At 36.6% G+C, this 17,288-nt stretch overlaps 1 protein-coding gene across 5 annotated transcripts in view; it reads right to left on the bottom strand.

Annotated features, from left to right (window-relative positions):
• PPEF1 (protein phosphatase with EF-hand domain 1) overlaps positions 1-17,288 on the bottom strand; it is a 233,178-nt gene that overhangs the window by 112,237 nt on the left and 103,653 nt on the right. For all 5 annotated transcript variants that reach the window (XM_056808688.1, XM_016424753.2, XM_007500823.3 and 2 more), the window contains one exon: positions 9,672-9,786. In XM_056808688.1, coding sequence (XP_056664666.1) covers positions 9,672-9,786 — 115 coding nt within the window. The remainder of the gene's footprint in view (positions 1-9,671; positions 9,787-17,288) is intronic.

The following is a 17,288-nucleotide window of genomic DNA, read 5'->3' as shown; positions in this document are numbered from 1 at the left end:
GAAAATTGGACACCTGATGAGACAAACACACAGTGAATATGAAGGATTAGAGGAAAATATACTGTGCCTCAGCTGATCCAGAGAAGACAGTGATTGTAGTCATGATCTTTGAGAGAGATGGTGGTAAAATGAATATAATTGCAAGTGATGCACAGGGAAACTATATTATGTAGAAGGGCAGGATTTACTATGGATAATGAAACATTATCAATATTGGACCTGTATGCATCCAGTTTTATAGGAGCCATATTTTTAAAGGAAAAACTAAATGAGTCATAGATGAAAATATATAACAAAATAATAACAGTGGCAGACTTTAATTTTCCCCTCTCTGAATTATATAAATCCAACCAAAAAATAAATTAAAAGGAAGTTAAGGAGATGAATAGAACCCTTAGATAAGATAAATAAGATCGATATCTGGAGAGATACCACACATCTGCATGAAGTTAGTAGTATATCTAAGCCTGAGCATATACATAATCCAAACATCATTTCTGGCAGGGCAACAATGGTTTAGAGAGCATAAATTTTCTTCAAAAGTCTTACCTTAACACTTTTCATACTATAGAGGTAATCATTCATTCCTGAGGGGTTGTGACACTGGAAAAAAAATTCCACTGGGTATGACTAAGCTGGAAAGACTAGTTTTGGAATAAGTACGGTCCTGACAACAGATTGTGCCTGCTGTTATTAGGAATATTACTAATTAGTAATTGATTCCGATAAATTGAGTGATAGGAGAGAGAAGTTTCTGTCAAAAGGGCTCAAGTCAGTACAAAATGCAAAGCAAGAGTTCTGTTGGAATTCCCAGGTGGGGGGTTTTAACTAACACTGGGAGCTCTGAGATTCTGGACAGTTGTCTGACTGACTTTCTCTCTCTCTCTCTCTCTCTCTCTCTCTCTCTCTCTCTCTCTCTCTGAGATCTGAACTTGGTCCTAGAGGTAGCAAAGCTCCTGAGCTCCTACTTCTTTCCCTGTGACATTTTGGGAATACCAGGACTTAGAGTTCATTGATCATTTGGCTATGGTTGGAAAGAAGTTACTGACAGAAAAGAAACCAGAAGACCTTTCTTTTCTCTGGGCTCTGTGGGAAACCCAGTCACAGCAGAACTCTGGCTAGGCTTCAATCAAACTTGCTCTGACAGGTCTTTTTGATAATTTTGGAGACAGAGATTTAAGATAAATATATTATTGATAGGTTATTGAAAATAGATTGTTTAGAAAGGAAATTTGGGGGTTTAGTTAGTAATAAGGAGAAATAGAGTAGCCTGGTTTCCAGGAGAAGAAACCCCGTGATGGGAAATCAGTTGGGAGTGGGTAAAAGTTTAGTATCCCCTTAGTTTTTTAAGGTTTCCTGTTTATCTACCACCTTCTTAAATCCTTATAACTTTTATTAAATTAAGATTAAGTTTCTTATCTGTTATCTATTGCACTAGCCTACAAACAAGGCCCAATAGTATTACTTTGGCCCTTAATCTAGAGTATCTGAACAATGACAATAAGAAGATACTGAGTCTAGAAATTATCATAACACTGTCTAAGGACAAATCTAGCAAAATATAGTCCTGGTAATATATGTTAACTGAGAACCAGAAGGACTAAAGCGATCCAAATGAATGCTGATAGAACCATAGAGAAACAGGCCTAATATTACATTGCTAGAGCAACTGTGATTTTTTTTTTAAATCAAGATGGAATTATACATTAAGAACTGCAAAGCTGTTCATGCTCAGTGACCTAGAGATCCCATTACTAGGGTTAGACCCTAAGGGCATTATTGAAAGAGTAAAAAAAATCTGTGTATATATGAAAATATTCATGGAAGCTTTGTATATTGTGACAAAGTAATAACAAAAATGCAATGAATGGGAGAAATGGCTGAATAGATTATTATGTATCTTTGCTATTATGTAATTTAAATGACAAATATTTGGAAACAAAGAAAGTAAGGGAAATATGTGACAAGCTAAAGAGATTAGGAATCATGCATACAATGATTACATTTAAAAAAAATAATAGCCACAAAATCAAGAGTAAAAAGTATTCAAGTAAAACAAATCCAAAGGGAACTCAAAAGCAGAGGATGTTTATATTAGCATCCATATATAATTTACATGTTTTTAAACAAATTGTAAACAATGTTGAGTTTGTAGTCTTCCACATAATCTTTATTATGCATTTGTTTAGTTAAAATTTTTGGTGGTGGTCATGGATACTAAGTATATTAATAAAAAACATTTTGTTTTTAAAAAAGGGAGCATCCAGACCTGGGTCAAAAGAGTGGGAAATGAGGCAATGTGTAGACAACTGGTTCTAAACTTAATCTAAGAATAATAAGACATAAGGCCTTTTTTATTATTGAGAATATATCCAAAAATGTATTTCCTTAAACCCTTTAGAAAGGACACTCAGAGATTTGGATTTGACATATTGTTAAGGATAAAAAACAAAATATATATATTATTTCAAAGTGGAAATGAAAGAACATTAGATTTTTTTCTTCAAAATACACAGGGTTCAAATCTTGACTGTTCCTTATGTGATTCAACTACTTTCTAGGCAGTTTCCTCTATATCTATAAAAATGAAGCACTCTAACATTCCATGAAATCCCATGAAAAGTTTTATAATATAAAGTTGTTTTTGAATTTAAGAAAATTATTTGGCATTATAATTTTTATTTTAAAAAATAGTAGTTACATCATGGAAAAGACCGAAGATGTATTTTCAGTACAAATAAAATTCTAAGGAAGGTGGTACTTATCTATATGAAAATACTGCCTTGTTTTATTGCTGCAGAAAATCCTACATTTTACACAATCTCATTTGCTTTTAAATCTGGATAACATGTTTTGATGGGACAACTTCTTGGGAACAAGGATTTTTTTTTCTTATTTTTTTTTCTTTGTAACCCTGGTACCTTATACAATGTATTAAGTTTAGTAGCTACTTAATAATTGCTTGTAATGTTGAATTAAATTGCAGAATGTTAGAACTGGAAATGACTTCTGATTGAAAGCAACTCCTTACCCTTAAGTCTTCTCTTTTGGTTACTCTAACTAGTCTAGTTGCCTACACCCCTTTAGATACTCCTACAATCGGATAATTGTTTTTGTCTTCTCCCCTGGCACTATGCTTTGAGCTTTTTTGAATACATTCTTTAGAATCACACCTTTGATTTCTAGCTCTCTCATCCTTGCCCACCCTAGATACCAGGTAATCAAGCCTGTGAAGAATCTGCATTGCCTCAGAGGCTGACGTTGAATTTTTTTTTCCACTTTGAAGAGATCTGAAGTAAGATAATATATACAAACAAGCTATATGAAAGAAAAGGAGAAAATACTTAAAAGAGGAATAGCACTAGAAGTAAGAAGAGTTGGGGAATGATGCTTATAGAAGATGTGATTTTAATTGAGACTTAACATTAGGAAAGCCAGTTGGCAAAAATGAGGAAGGAAACCATTGAAGCCATGGATATCAACCAGAGAAAAAGACCAGTGACAAAGTAAGGAGAATCTTGTTCAAGGAACAGTAAAGAGGCCAGTAAAGAGGATGAAGAATACATGGTGGGGAATAAAGTTTAAGAAGATTGGAAAGCTACTGTATATGAGAGGAAGGGAGGAAGTACATATTTGAACACCAAATACTTTTAATTTGACCATGGAAGTGCCACGGAATTTGTCGAATAGCAGGGTCACATGGTCTGGCCTATGCTTTAGGATTATTACTTCAGAAGCTGAATAGAGGATAGACTGAAGTGGGGAGAAAAATCAAGAGATAGACCCAGTGGCCGGATATACATAATAGTATAGGCATGAGTTCATGAGGACCTAGATTAGCAGCAGCATTAGAGGGAAAAGGGAGGTAGGGAGCATATTGGAGAGATTTTGCAACGGTGAAATCAACAGACCATAGAGATATTCAGTTTAAGATGTCTAGTAGACATCTAATTTGAGATGTCTAAAAAAGCAGTTGGAGATGTAACACTGGAGATTTGGTAGAAAAGACAAGTTTGTGCCTGAATACAGAGGTTGAGGGGACATGACAGAGGAGAGACTCTAAATGAACACTCTAATGCAAATACTATCAACAAAGCAATGGGTTCAAATCAAGAAAACATCTAATGCCCAGTGGACTTACGCGTCGGCTATGGGGGGTGGGGGGGAGGAAAAGAAAATGATCTATGTCTTTAACGAATAATGCTTGGAAATGATCAAATAAAATATATTTAAAAAAAAAAAAGAAAAGACAAGTTTGAAAAACATCAGCATAGAGATGGTAATTAAATCCATGAGAGCTGATGAGATCACCAAGTGAAACAGCATAGAGGGAGAAGAAAAATGGACTCAGAATAAAACCCTAGGGGATATCTACAGTATGAGATATCTACAGATAAGAGTGCATGATTTGTGTGAGGATTCAGCAAAGGAAACTGAGATAGAACTGGAGAGAAGAATGTATCAAAGAGAAGAGTGATCAAGTGTTAAAAGTAAAGGAGAATGAGGATTGAGAAAAAGTACATTGAATCTGGCTGTTAAGAGATCATTAGAAATTTTAGAGTCAGAAATTTCAGTGGAATGAAATTTTACTACAGGATGCTAAGAAGTAAGTGAGAGGAAAAGGAGTGGAGACATCTTTGTAGATTCCTTTTCAAGGAGTTTGACCACAATGGATTGAAGAGATATAGGATAATAATTAGCAGGGATGAAAGGATAAAGTGAGTTTTTGAGAATAATGGAAACATGGGCATATTTGTAGGCAATAGGGGAGCAGCTAGTAGATGAGAGATTAAAGATAAATAATAAAAGTGGAGATGACAGAGAAGCCAATCTGTTGAAGTAGATGGGAGGGAATGAGATCATTTGTGCAAGTGGAGAGGTGGCCCTTGAAAAGGAGTAGGACCACCTCTTTGTGAGACAGAAGTGAAGAGGAAAAATAAGATCTCAAAGGAAAAGGTTCAGTGGTGTCTCTCCAAAGTAGAATATTTGGGGTTCATTCTAACTGCTGGTGCCCATTCCATTTCTTCCAAGTGAATTGAAAATATTCAAAAATGAAGTGCTCCTACCACTAAGAAACAGTTAAGAGCAATTTTAGGAGCAACAGGATTTTGTAGACAATGAATTCCCTGCTATGGGGAAATTACTAAGCCCCTTATAGCACTAACAAGGGATTCAGTCCCTGAACCACTTAAATTAGAGCCAGAACACCTGTCAGATCTGTCAGATCTAAAACAGGCTATCCTGTCTGCCCCTGCTCTAGGCAACCCAGATTATAACAAGCCATTTACTTTATATGTATATGAGTGGAGAGGGGTAGCTTCAGGTGTTTTAACTCAAACTTTGGGGCCTTCTCAGTGCCAGTTGCTTATTATTTAACCCAGCTAGACCCAGTAGCTTCAGGAGCACCACCATGTCTTAGAGGTGTAGCTGCCACAGCTTTATTAGTTACAAAAATTGTTGATCTAGAATTGGCATGCCCATTAACAATTATGTGCCCTCATGAGGTAGAAGCATTGTTGCTACGGCAAAAAACACAGGCATTTTCTGATTAGCAAATTGCAAGGTATGAAATAACCCTGTTAAACAATGAAAATACTACTTTAAAATGTTGTACCACTCTTAACCCTGCCACCTTGATTCCAGATTTACCAACTTCAGGAGAACCATTACACAGTTGTGAAACACTAGTGTCCATGGCAGAAAAGCCTCAACATAATCTCTGGGACACTCCCTTAGACAACCCAGATCTATTCTTATTTACTGATGGTTCTTCTTTTATGAGAGATGGTATACGCTACACTGGAGCTACTGTAGTCACAGAATTTGCCAATGAGTGGTCAGCTTCACTGCCCTCAAATATTAGGGCTCAAGGTACAGAACTCATAGCCCTGAAACATTCCTGTATAATTGCCAAGGAGAAAAAGGCAACAATTTAGATGGATTAGATATGCTTCTGGCATTTGTCATTCAGTGGGTATGCTATGGCTCCAAAGAGGATTTTTAACCTCAACTAGAAAATCTATAGCTAATGCAGAAATTATTAATGAAATTCTTTCTGCTCTCCAGCTGCCCAAAGTCCTAGCTATGCTTCATTGCTCTACCCATACAGGTGGCACTGACTCTGTCTCTAAGAAAAATGAGTGGGCAGATACCACTGCAAAGCTAGCAGCCATAGTAGGGCCTGAATTAATTTTAACATTAACAACCACTGATGACTTGAATTTATCACTTTCCAATAATGAAAAGGAAGTGGAAAATGGAAGAAAAATTTTAAAACAAAACAGATTAATGGAGTATGGGTGTCATCTGAAGGAAAACCCCAGTTCCCTAGAAGTTTTTATCACCAAATTTGCCAATATGTTCATTAAAATAGTCTCTTTGGTACTCAGGACATCATGGACTCTGTTAAGAGAGTATGGAGAGCCCCTAGTATAACTGCTGTAGCTTCTAAAGTATGTACAGCCTGCTCTAACTGCCAAGCCTATAACCAATACACCTTTCGTGCTTTCATGGCAAAGCTTTTGGTGGGCGTCCTCTGGTTTACACACCTTTTGAGCACCTGCAGATAGATTTCATAACAATTCCAAAGGCTGGACAATACAAATTTTGTCTAGTCATAGTAGATCAACTGACCAGATGGCCAGAAGCTTTTACTAGAGCCTGCGCCACAGTGGCTTTTGTTGCTAAGGTACTTTTAAAAAAAGATTATTCTTCAATTTAGCCTGCCAGCACATATTGATTCAGATAAAGGAAGTCATTTTACTGATTCTGTTCTAAATCAGATATATTCTTGCTTGGGGATAACTCCCAAATTCCATGTACCATATCATCCCCTGAGCTCAGGCCAAGTTGAAAGAATGAACAGAGAACTTAAAACTATGATTGGAGGGGGCATCTGGGTAGCTCAGTGGATTGAGAACCAGTCCTAGAGACGGGAGGTTCTAGGTTCAAATCTGGCTTCAGCCACTTCCCAGCTGTGTGACCCTGGGCAAGTCACTTGACCCCCATTGCCTAGCCCTTACCACTCTTCTGCCTTGGAGCCAATACACAGTATTGACTCCAAGACAGAAGGTAAGGGTTTAAAAAAAAAAAAACTATGATTGGCATATTATGCACTGAGACACATTTAAAATGGCCTGAAATTCTCCCTCTGGCCCTATTTTATCTTAGAAACAGGCCCAGGGGAGACCTACACATCTCACCATTTGAGATGCTTTTTGGACATCCACCTATATAGGCTAAGCCTTTCTCCCCTGCATCTACATCACTATTAGGGGGAGATACTTCTATTGCTTCCTATATATAGGAATTATAGCACAAAATGCATGAACTCCATGAATCCAGTGTTGCAGTACACGCTGGACCACTAGACTTTTCACTTCATGACCTGAACCCAGGAGACAAGATGTATATAAAGAACTTCCAACGCACTGGAGCAACTCAGCCTTCCTGGGAAGGGCCATTCCAAATATTGCTAACCACTCCAACATCTATAAAAATTGGAGAGAAGGACTCTTGGATTCATTGCTCACATGTAAAGACAACATATTCTATTGAAACTGATTGACTGTGTCCTGCCACATGCATTAGACATAATAGTCCATAGACAAGTGGACACTGTTCTGGGGAACACATTGAATGCCTGAATTTTTATTTTATTATTGTTTTTCTTTTTATTTTGATTAGAATATTTGATTTTTTCCCTTTTCTCATTTCTGGTACTTAGAGTACATACAATCAACATTAATTTTTTTATTCTGCAGTAATAAAATACATATTTTCTATAATATTAATGCATACCCAAAAGCTTTAGACTATGGAAACCTGCCATTTATTGATCAATGTTAAGAGACTGTGATTAATGATTGAGTCTGATTCCAGGAGAAGGGAACAAAAGAGCCATTATACAGTGCCACACAGCACAAGGTCAACAAGGACCAAACCAATCCAGGTAGGATTGATGAATTTCTAATCCAATATGAAAGGACTTATACCTAGTGTGAGACTCGAGATTTCAACACTTGATATATGTTAAGACACATGATGAAATACTCACAGACAAGTACCGAAGTTTGGCTATCATCCTGGCTCCCCCTATCCCTGAGAATAACGAAAAATTGGACCAGAGAATGACACTTCCCTATCATACAAAAATCTAGTCCTTTTTCCTCTCTTATAGTATGGTAACTTCCTGTAGTCTTGGCTGCAAAAGGGTAAATGAAATATTACTGCATTCTGTCCTACAGATTTGTGGGATAGAAATTACTTTAATTGGACCCTTTTACAAAGGCCTGTTAGAAATTTATTAAACCTGAATACAGAGGTCTATTATGAATTTATTCTTGTTTTATCAAATTTTATATACATAGATTTTTGATATTTTGATTCTGATTTTGAATTTTTCTTTCTCCCAAAAGTTTAATTTTTCTTCCATTTGTTTTTCTTTTATGTTTTTGGATTTTTCTTTTCTTTTGATAATTGGTTCATACACTTCTGGGGGAATTGTATTTTCATAAAATCCAAAATTTAAAATTTTGTTCGAGAAAAAAAAAATCTTCAAGGAAAGAAGCTTGCTAACTCCTAGAATCAAGAGAATGAACTATTTGCAGAAAGATGCCTGCAAAATCTACACTACATCAAGAAGATCCAGAATGAACTTTGGAGTGTGGTTGATTGAACTGAAGGTTGACTAAACATTTATTTTGAATGTACACTCTTATGCCAAAGGGGACTTACCCCCCAACTGGTTTTTGTCAATGCGCCCAGCAAAACATTGGTTTTTCTTTCTCTCTCTTCTATTCCCCTCTTATCTCTAACTATTGTAGTTTCCTCTTAGTAGGTGAAATTTTGTATGCACCTGTAGTTAGAAGATTTTAGAGGTACAAGATGATTAGTGTTTGGAATTTTAGTAACCAGGAATGTATACACCTCCACTTAAGGATTAAGTGTGGGGAAGGAAGGTCTATGACCCATGTGTGCTAACAAGTGACAAATCAGAAACAACTGATTGACCCCATAGGCCATCCAAAACCAAGTTTAAGCCACCATTGGTATGTGTAAGATATAGGAAGTGACATAAAGAACTACCTTTATATTTCACATCACTTCCTGTAAGAGGAACTTGGCCGTGGAACTCAACCGTGAAGGAGCTCCGTCATGAGACCTCAGACTGCTTCCTCAGACAGTCACATGGTGAGTGAGAAGACTGATTCCCCTTTTCTTGGCTTTTCTGGAGGCACCAGCCTCTGGAGAGGCCCATCTCTTGGAGAAGGCCTCAGAACTCCTGCCTGGTTCAGACCAGACCAGGGCAGCTATCCTTCCCTTTTTCCTCTCTCTCTCTCATTTCTTAATCTCTTCCTTCTATTGTAAATAAACCACCATAAAATTCCATTCTGACTTGAGTATTTCATTGGGATTTAGAATTTAAATTCCTGGTGACCAACTAAAATATATATTCAGTCCAACCCTAAATTTTACCCCTTACAAGAGGGCTAAGTAGAGGGTGAACCATTGAAGGGCTGAAGAGAAATTTAAAAAGTTTGTAAGAACCACTGGAGAGTGGAGAGTGGAATAGTGAGTTGATAGAAGAGAAGCATTATAGGGCAATTTTCATCTTTAAAAATTGTGCAAAATCGGTGGTTTCTATGAGACTGCTCAGAGTTTAATCTTACCACAGATTGTTAATTCCTTGGTTTCAATGGACATTATGTGAGTGATATTTGGCAATTGTTTCAGGACCTTCTTAGCTTCTACTAATACTTCTAGCACATAACGGGCATGTAATATCTGTAAGAAAGAAACAAAAGACATCATTGTATTGAAAGCTATCATTATATCATGTAGACATGTGTCATTCATATCTGTTTCCATGCTTCCTAGTCATTTCTCTATTTTCAGGCTTTCCTAGTTTCACTTTGTGGTTTATCCAAAGAAGGTAGGTTTTAGGTAACAGGAGAATCAAAAAGGAGTGTTCTGAAGAGACTGTAAGGTTTGAATGTGAGAAGATGCTCAGATTCCAAATATTTTTTTCATTTTTATTTATTATAGTTCTTGAGTTCCTATAATCTTACAGGAAAATAATAGTTTTTTTGATAGAAAGGTATCCTGGAAGGATCTAGTTCCAAGTCTTGACTCTGACATATCCTGGCTATATAACTGTGGGGAAGCCATTTAGCCCCCTGGTGCTTCAAGAAGTATCCCTCAGTCTATCCCACCATATATATCCCACAATATTCCTAAATGAAGACAAAAACAAAACCATATTAAATTGTCATTGGGGCTGAGGGAGGAGGCAGACCTAGAGATGGGAGGTCCTAGGTTCAAATCTGGCCTCAGATACTTCTTAGCTGTGTGACCCTGGGCAAGCCACTTAACCCACAATGCCTACTCCTACTGCTCTTCAGCCTTAGAACCAATACACAATATTGATTCTAAGACAGGAGGTAATTTTTTTTACTGTCATTAAGAAATATTTAAGGAAAATTTTAAATACAATAAAACAAGTATTACATCACTAATAAAATATATAGTCCATAGTGATTCTTATACAATTTAATATTGCTTTGGTTTCAATTTGAGTTTGACACCACTGTTATGATAATGATAATTATTGTTATTAATAATATACTGCTTACTATGTCCTAAGCACTTCCTTTAATACTTTACAGTTATTACCTCATTCTATCCTCATAACAACTCTGGAAGGCAGATGCTATTATTATCTCTATCTTACCTACAAAGAAATTAAGGCAGAAGTTGCCTTGCCCAGGGTCACACAGACAGTGTCTGAAGCTAAATGTGAACTCTCTCCTAACATTATAGTTGCAGAGAAGGTGTCGACTATATCAGTTAAAGGATTTTCTTCAATTGAGAGTTCCCAATACCAGTGAAATAATATGTCCAGTCCCTATTCCTGAAGCATAGTTGTTCTGATTATCTGCTTATACCTTACCTGTTGACATACTGGATGACTATGTTGGGATGTTTTTAAATAAAGCTCAGCTGTTGGGGGCAAAGAAACTATAGGCTCAAGTATCTGAACAAAACAAAAAACCTATCTTCGGGTGCCACATCAGACCTGTGCTTGGAATGGGCAATCTGAGGTGCACTGAAGATCAGTTAGCCAATTTTCTAGGAGAGTTATATCATAACTTTACTTCTATCTTGAAGCAAACAAAATATGGGACCCTAAATAGAAAGAGGTGGCCAAAAGGATAGAATTGGCCCCAGGGCCAGGAAGAACAACTAGGGGTTTGAATCCTGCTACTGATCCAAAATGGCTGTGCAACCCTGGGCAAGTCATACAACTTCTCATTACTTTAGGCAACTTCGTATGGCTAAAAGATGCTGAGATATCCACATACATTTTTTTAAACCCTTACCTTCCAGTCAATATTGTGTATTGGCTCCAAGACTGAAGAGCAGTAAGGGTTGACATTGGGGGTTATGTGACTTGCCCAGGGTCACATGGCTGAGAAGAGTCTGAGGGTAGATTTGAACCAAGGACTTTCTGTCTCTAGGCCTGACTCTCAATCCACTGAGTCACCCAGCTGCCGCCTCCACTTACATTTTTGAACAAGAGATTTTCTTCACATGGGAGTTTCATATGCCAAAGGAATCACAAGTCCTGGCCCTACACCTATCTCCATGCTCCATATGGTCTGTGGAACCCAAACATACACATTAATAAGTTCCCCGATACCTTTGTTTCCCTTAAGATTAAGATATTTGTTAAAACTGAACGTTATAAAAAGTATACTTCAGCACCATCTCCTGTCAGTCAGAGAATGACAGTCAGAGTATGAGACATGATAAAGGGGATGTATTCTTTCAGTAAGGAAGAGTCCTTTCCAACTATAGATTTCTTTTTGTATATGATTCCATTTAAACTTCACAAAACAAATAATCATCCAACGAGGGCACTCATTACATATGTTGCAGAGCTATGTCACTTGTCTCAAGAATGCAACTTGGGAAATGTCTTAATTCAAGTTGAAATATTATCTTCTATGTGGAGATCATGATGAAAGCCTCCAGCAACCCAGCCTTGACTTCCACATAAACTAAGGAGGCAAAGACTAATATCGAGGTGATCCATAATGTGCAGAGAACACTTTTCAAGGAGGTGAGATAAAAAGGAAATGCATCAAACAAAGGAAATGAGCAGAGAACACTTTTCAAGGAGGTGAGATAAAAAGGAAATGCATCAAACAAAGGAAATGAGCAGTCTGTAATATCTACAGATGAAATATAAATATTCTTGTTCAAGATGTTGAAGATGACACCAATACTCTTCTTTAAAAGTTGTGGGTTGAGGCAATTGAAATGATTTTGAAGAAAAAAATAAAAGGGGTTGTTAGGAAGATATATTCAATTTTTCGTTGGCAGTCTCTGATCAGTAAATGTGAAATGGATAGACAAATCTTCATTGTGACTGGATTTCAAAATAATAATAACAGCTAGCATTTATTGTTAAATTTATATGAATGTAGACTGCTACTCTCCTCGATTCTTCGAGGTCCATAGAGTCCCAGTTTGGGTAACTAGTTTTAAAGTATTCTTTTACCACTTAACAACAATTCTTAATGAATTGTCTATGTATTTGTCTAATGTCTCTTTCTCTGGATAGAACAAAGTCCATATATATGTTCCCCACATCAATAAGTCTATCCATAAACTGAGATGGAATCTCATCTATTTCTTGTTTGGTGCATGCTCTCATGGCTGTCAACAATGCTTGTCTGGCCTGGTGTAGTTTTGTATAATCTGGTTCAACATTGGGGTTCCAATGTGGATCTTCAGTTGGCCAATAATTTGCTCCCCTACCTTGCTTCTGATTAGCCAAAGAGATGATTTTATTTTTTCTCTTTGTCAGAAATTTTTCTAATAAATTTTTGACATCTATCCAAGCGGGGTCAAAAGTTTTGAGTATGTTCTGCAATCTTTTATAATTAATATTGGCTCTTCCTCGAATGAGGGAAGGTCTTCCTTGAATTTATTTAAATCCTCAGGACCAAAAGGTGTGTGTTGTCTTATAGATACCAAGTTCCCATTTTTATTGAAAGTAGCAATTTTCCTTAAAGGGAATAAATTTGTCTGAATTTTCTCATGTTTCTGTCGGTAGACTTCTTGCTCCATTCTCAATGGGGTAGGTATGAGAAAGGGAAGGGGTTGGCAAACTGAGAGGGAGAGGTTGTTGTCCCATAGTGCCAGAAGGATGAGAGGTAGGAATAGTATGGGAAATGAATTAGGCAGGGTGGGAATGAGGGGCAAAGGAAGAAGGGGCAGTAGCTGGGGGAAAGGATGCAGAGGGGGTGGGGCAAGAGGAATGGGCAGAGTGTGAAGTTAGGGTAGAGAGGTTAGGGTAGGAGGCATGGGTGGCGGAAGGAGTGGGTTGGGTAGTAGGGGAAAGAATAAGTTGAGTATGGGAGGGGATGGTTTGTGAACTAGGATTCATTTCATTGTTTTTCATAAAAGCCATGATCTTCCCCAAACTTTCCTCTATAAACTCAAGTTGAGCTTTCTGTTCCTCATTTTGTTGAGTAGTAAAAGTTTGGCCAGAAAATGGGTTTTTAAAGGGGAGACTGACATCATTCTCCTATCTGACTCTCTAATTTAGATATGGCATTTTCCAGTTTTCTCTTAAAGAAAAATAGATATAATATTACAGCTCCAAGAATTAAAATCCCAACCAGGAGAAGTATGGAGTATAGCCATTTCCATACATTCTCTGAAATTATGAAATAGACAAAAAACAATGTTTGTCCAATTTTTGTCATTTTTCTGAAAAGTCAGTTGTTAGTTAAGTTGTGTACTGGCTGTAACCACATTTTTAGGTGTTTGGGTGTGCTCCTTTTTTAAAGTTTCAATCCAGTTAACTTCTTCTGGGTGAAAGGTCAGAAGAGACAAGGCTAAAATTTAATATAATCACTCTCTCTAGCAGGGCTCCTTTCTCCAAGTTTTTCTCACAGCTACTTAAGAACACTCCAGTCAGTTAGTATTGTCAGTGAGGATTGGCTAATTGGGTTGTTTGTTCCTTAATGCAAGGAAGCTCTCCCAGCTAGGACCTTAGGGCCCTGTTGTTAAGATTAAAACAGCTGTGTTCTATCTAATTTAAAGAGAGAGAAAAAAAATCAAATTTGAACTTACCTCTACAGCTGATCAAAATAAGCTGTTAAAAGCTGACTTAGGGAGAGTCATAGTAAAGAAAAAGTTTAGGAAAGTTAAGAAGATTAAGGGTATTTCATCACAACCAATGTAGTCAGCCAAATAATTTGTTAAATTTAAATTGTGGTTGACTCAATATTTATATAGGTGGTTGCCAGGGATTTAATTTCTAAATCCCAAAATGAATACTAAAGTAAAATGTAATTTATGGTAGTTTATTCACAATAGAGGGAAGATATTAAGGAATGAGAGAGAGGAAACTCCAGCTTCCTCTGAGTCAGGTAGAAATACTAAGGCCCTAATCAGGGAAAAGAGTCTCAAGACAATGGGCCTTTCTCGGAGGTTTAGACCTTTGAGAAAGGCAGGGTCACTAAGTCAGCCTTTCACTCATCAAAGGTCGCCATCTAAAATGTTAAGAAGTCTGGGTATCTGTCTTCTGGTTGCTCTTCAAGTGTCTGTCTTCCAGTCTTTCCTCTGAGTCAGAGAGCTCTTCAATCTCCTCAAATTGAATTTGAATCAAATATCTTCTTCTGGCCTCTTTTAAAGATATTTTTTCATTTGTGTCACCTCCCCTAAATTTCACATCTACCAATCACAGCAGACGCTTTTATCCAGGACTGTCCACTCTTTAGTTTACACCTTCTTTGGTCAGATTAAACCTTCTGGGTTACTTAACACCTTTTTTGGTTAGTTCACCTTTTATAGTTACTTAACACCTTTTTGTAGTTAAAATGGGTAGATCTACTTAAAATACTGAGTTATCACCTTTTGGGGGATTAAGATCTAAAAATAGATTGTAGATTACAATTCAGTCTTTCCAAGAAAGGAAGAACTAAGTACCTTCATTGTTATAATCAGAAGATAGCTAAATCCAATCTTCACATTATGTAGCACCTAATATATACCAGGCACTGTATTGAGCACTTTACAAATATAACTTCCTGGGGGCAGCTGGGTAGCTCAATGGGTAAGAACCAGGCCTAGAGATAGGAGGTCCTAGGTTCAAATCTAACCTCAGACACTTCCTAGCTGAGTGACTATGGGAAAGTCATTTAACCCCAATTGCCTAGTCCTTACCAATCTTCTGGCTTGGAATCAATACATAGTACTGATTCTAAGATAGAAGGTAAGGGTTTAAAATATAAAACTTCCTTTGATCCTCACAAAAACTCTGGGAGATAGGTGTCATTATTATCTCCACTTTATAAAAGAGGAAACAGATAAATAAAGGTTAAGTGGTATGCCTAAAATAACAAAATTAATAATAATATTTAAAAATTAAGCTAGTAATAAGAATAAAATAACTACAACTAACATTTATATAGTGCTTACTATGTGCCAAGTACTTTGCTAAGCACCTTTATAAGTGATAACTCATTTTATTCTCACAACAACCCTAGGAAAAGGATGTTATAACTACTCCCATTTTACAGATGAGGAAACTGAGATAGAGATTAAATTACTTGCTCAGGGTCACAAAGCAAGAAAATGTCTAAGGCCATAAATAAACTCAGTTCTTTCTGACCCCAGGCCCAAAACTCTACCTGGCTTTTCTTGTTTCAAAAATCATTTTAGAAATCACTATTGTATAAAAGTATAGGAACTCAATAGGTACAAAAGAATACAAAATATCCTCAAAGAGGTCAAATAAAATACCATGAACCATAGCCTTATTTTCATCACATAATTTCACATTCCTTGATTTGTGTCCAGCTTATAAAAAAGTGCTATAGGTAAATGAGATTATGAAAAGCAGAAAGCAATTGAAAGAAGGAACAGAATGGTTTCAGAAACTACTCAAGCCATAGGAAGAAAACAAGAGATGGTAAGGATGTTTTCCTGCCATTTAAAAAGCAATTAGACTCCACCATTTTGAGCCCAAAAGGCAAAAACCAGAAATAATGGCCAGAAAACATAGAGAGGAAACCTAAAGAAATGTTTTTCAGATAATTAGGATTGTCCATGAATGAAATGGGTTACCTTCACAAGGCACAAAGTTTTCTGTCAACTCTTCAAATGGAAGCTGGACAACTACTTATCAGAGCTATCATAGAAAGACTTCATGATTTGTGCAGAGTCTGTTTTAATGGTTCCTTCCAATCCTGGGAGTACATATTCCCGTGAATAAATTAGGAAGCATTCTTTTAAGATCATTTGATCTTTCTGCAGAAGGTTGGTACTAGCATTTTAGGAATTTGCTTATAACTATCATAGGAGTGTACCAAGTAACAGTGAGGACAAGTCTGAACTAGAACAAAAATCCTTTGTTAAATCTTACTGCGACATTTAAACCAAGCAAATATAATAATAAACCAACTCTTAAGGGACAAAAATAGGGGAAAAAACAACTATGAGGCACTCAAGTATAAATAGCTTCTGGGGAGACACTTAATTTGATCCGTTTTAGCCTATAAGCTTAGGAAATGTGTATTAGGAGCATGGCCTAATGGATGGAGATCTCACTCCTCTAACTCATCACCTCATTCCCTGTGTAATTAGACTATCCAGATTCAAGTTCTGCTTCTTACACACTAGGGCTGTGTAAACTTGGACAAGAACCTCTCAGTACCATCACCAGGATACTTCTCTAAAATTGTTCATTGTAAGTAATATTGAAATATGTATTGCATGACAGCACTGGCATAATCTATATCAGACTATTTACTTTGTCAGGGAGAGAAATGAGGAAGGAGGGATATGTCAAATATGTCAAATAACAATTGTTAAAAATTGTTTCTACAGGTAATTGAAAAATTAAAATTAAAACAAAAACTGCTCATTGCAAAAGAGTTAGTGATCTGCTTTGGGTGGAGAGCATTTTCTCATATAAGAGTTCCCTTTGTCAATTAAATCATAGGTTGGGACAAAAGAATATCTGTTAAGGCAGGAATATTAATTTGGTTACTGAGTCAGATTGGATGGCAAGTTAGAGAGCCAGGCTTCCTCAAAAGGTTGATGTTTCTGATTTATATAAAAAATGATATCATAAGTAAATTAGGTTAAAGTAGAATAGTATATTTGTCAGATCCATGAGGAAGGGAAGAATTTAAGACCAGAAAGAGATAGAGAATATTACAATGTAAAATGAATAATTTTTATTATATTAAATTAAAAAGGTTTTG

The sequence above is a fragment of the Monodelphis domestica genome, chromosome 8 (assembly GCF_027887165.1).
Source record: "Monodelphis domestica isolate mMonDom1 chromosome 8, mMonDom1.pri, whole genome shotgun sequence".
Lineage (NCBI taxonomy): Eukaryota > Metazoa > Chordata > Mammalia > Didelphimorphia > Didelphidae > Monodelphis > Monodelphis domestica.
The sequence above is the reverse complement of the archived record's forward strand: the minus strand, read 5'-3'. Positions and strand labels throughout refer to the sequence as shown.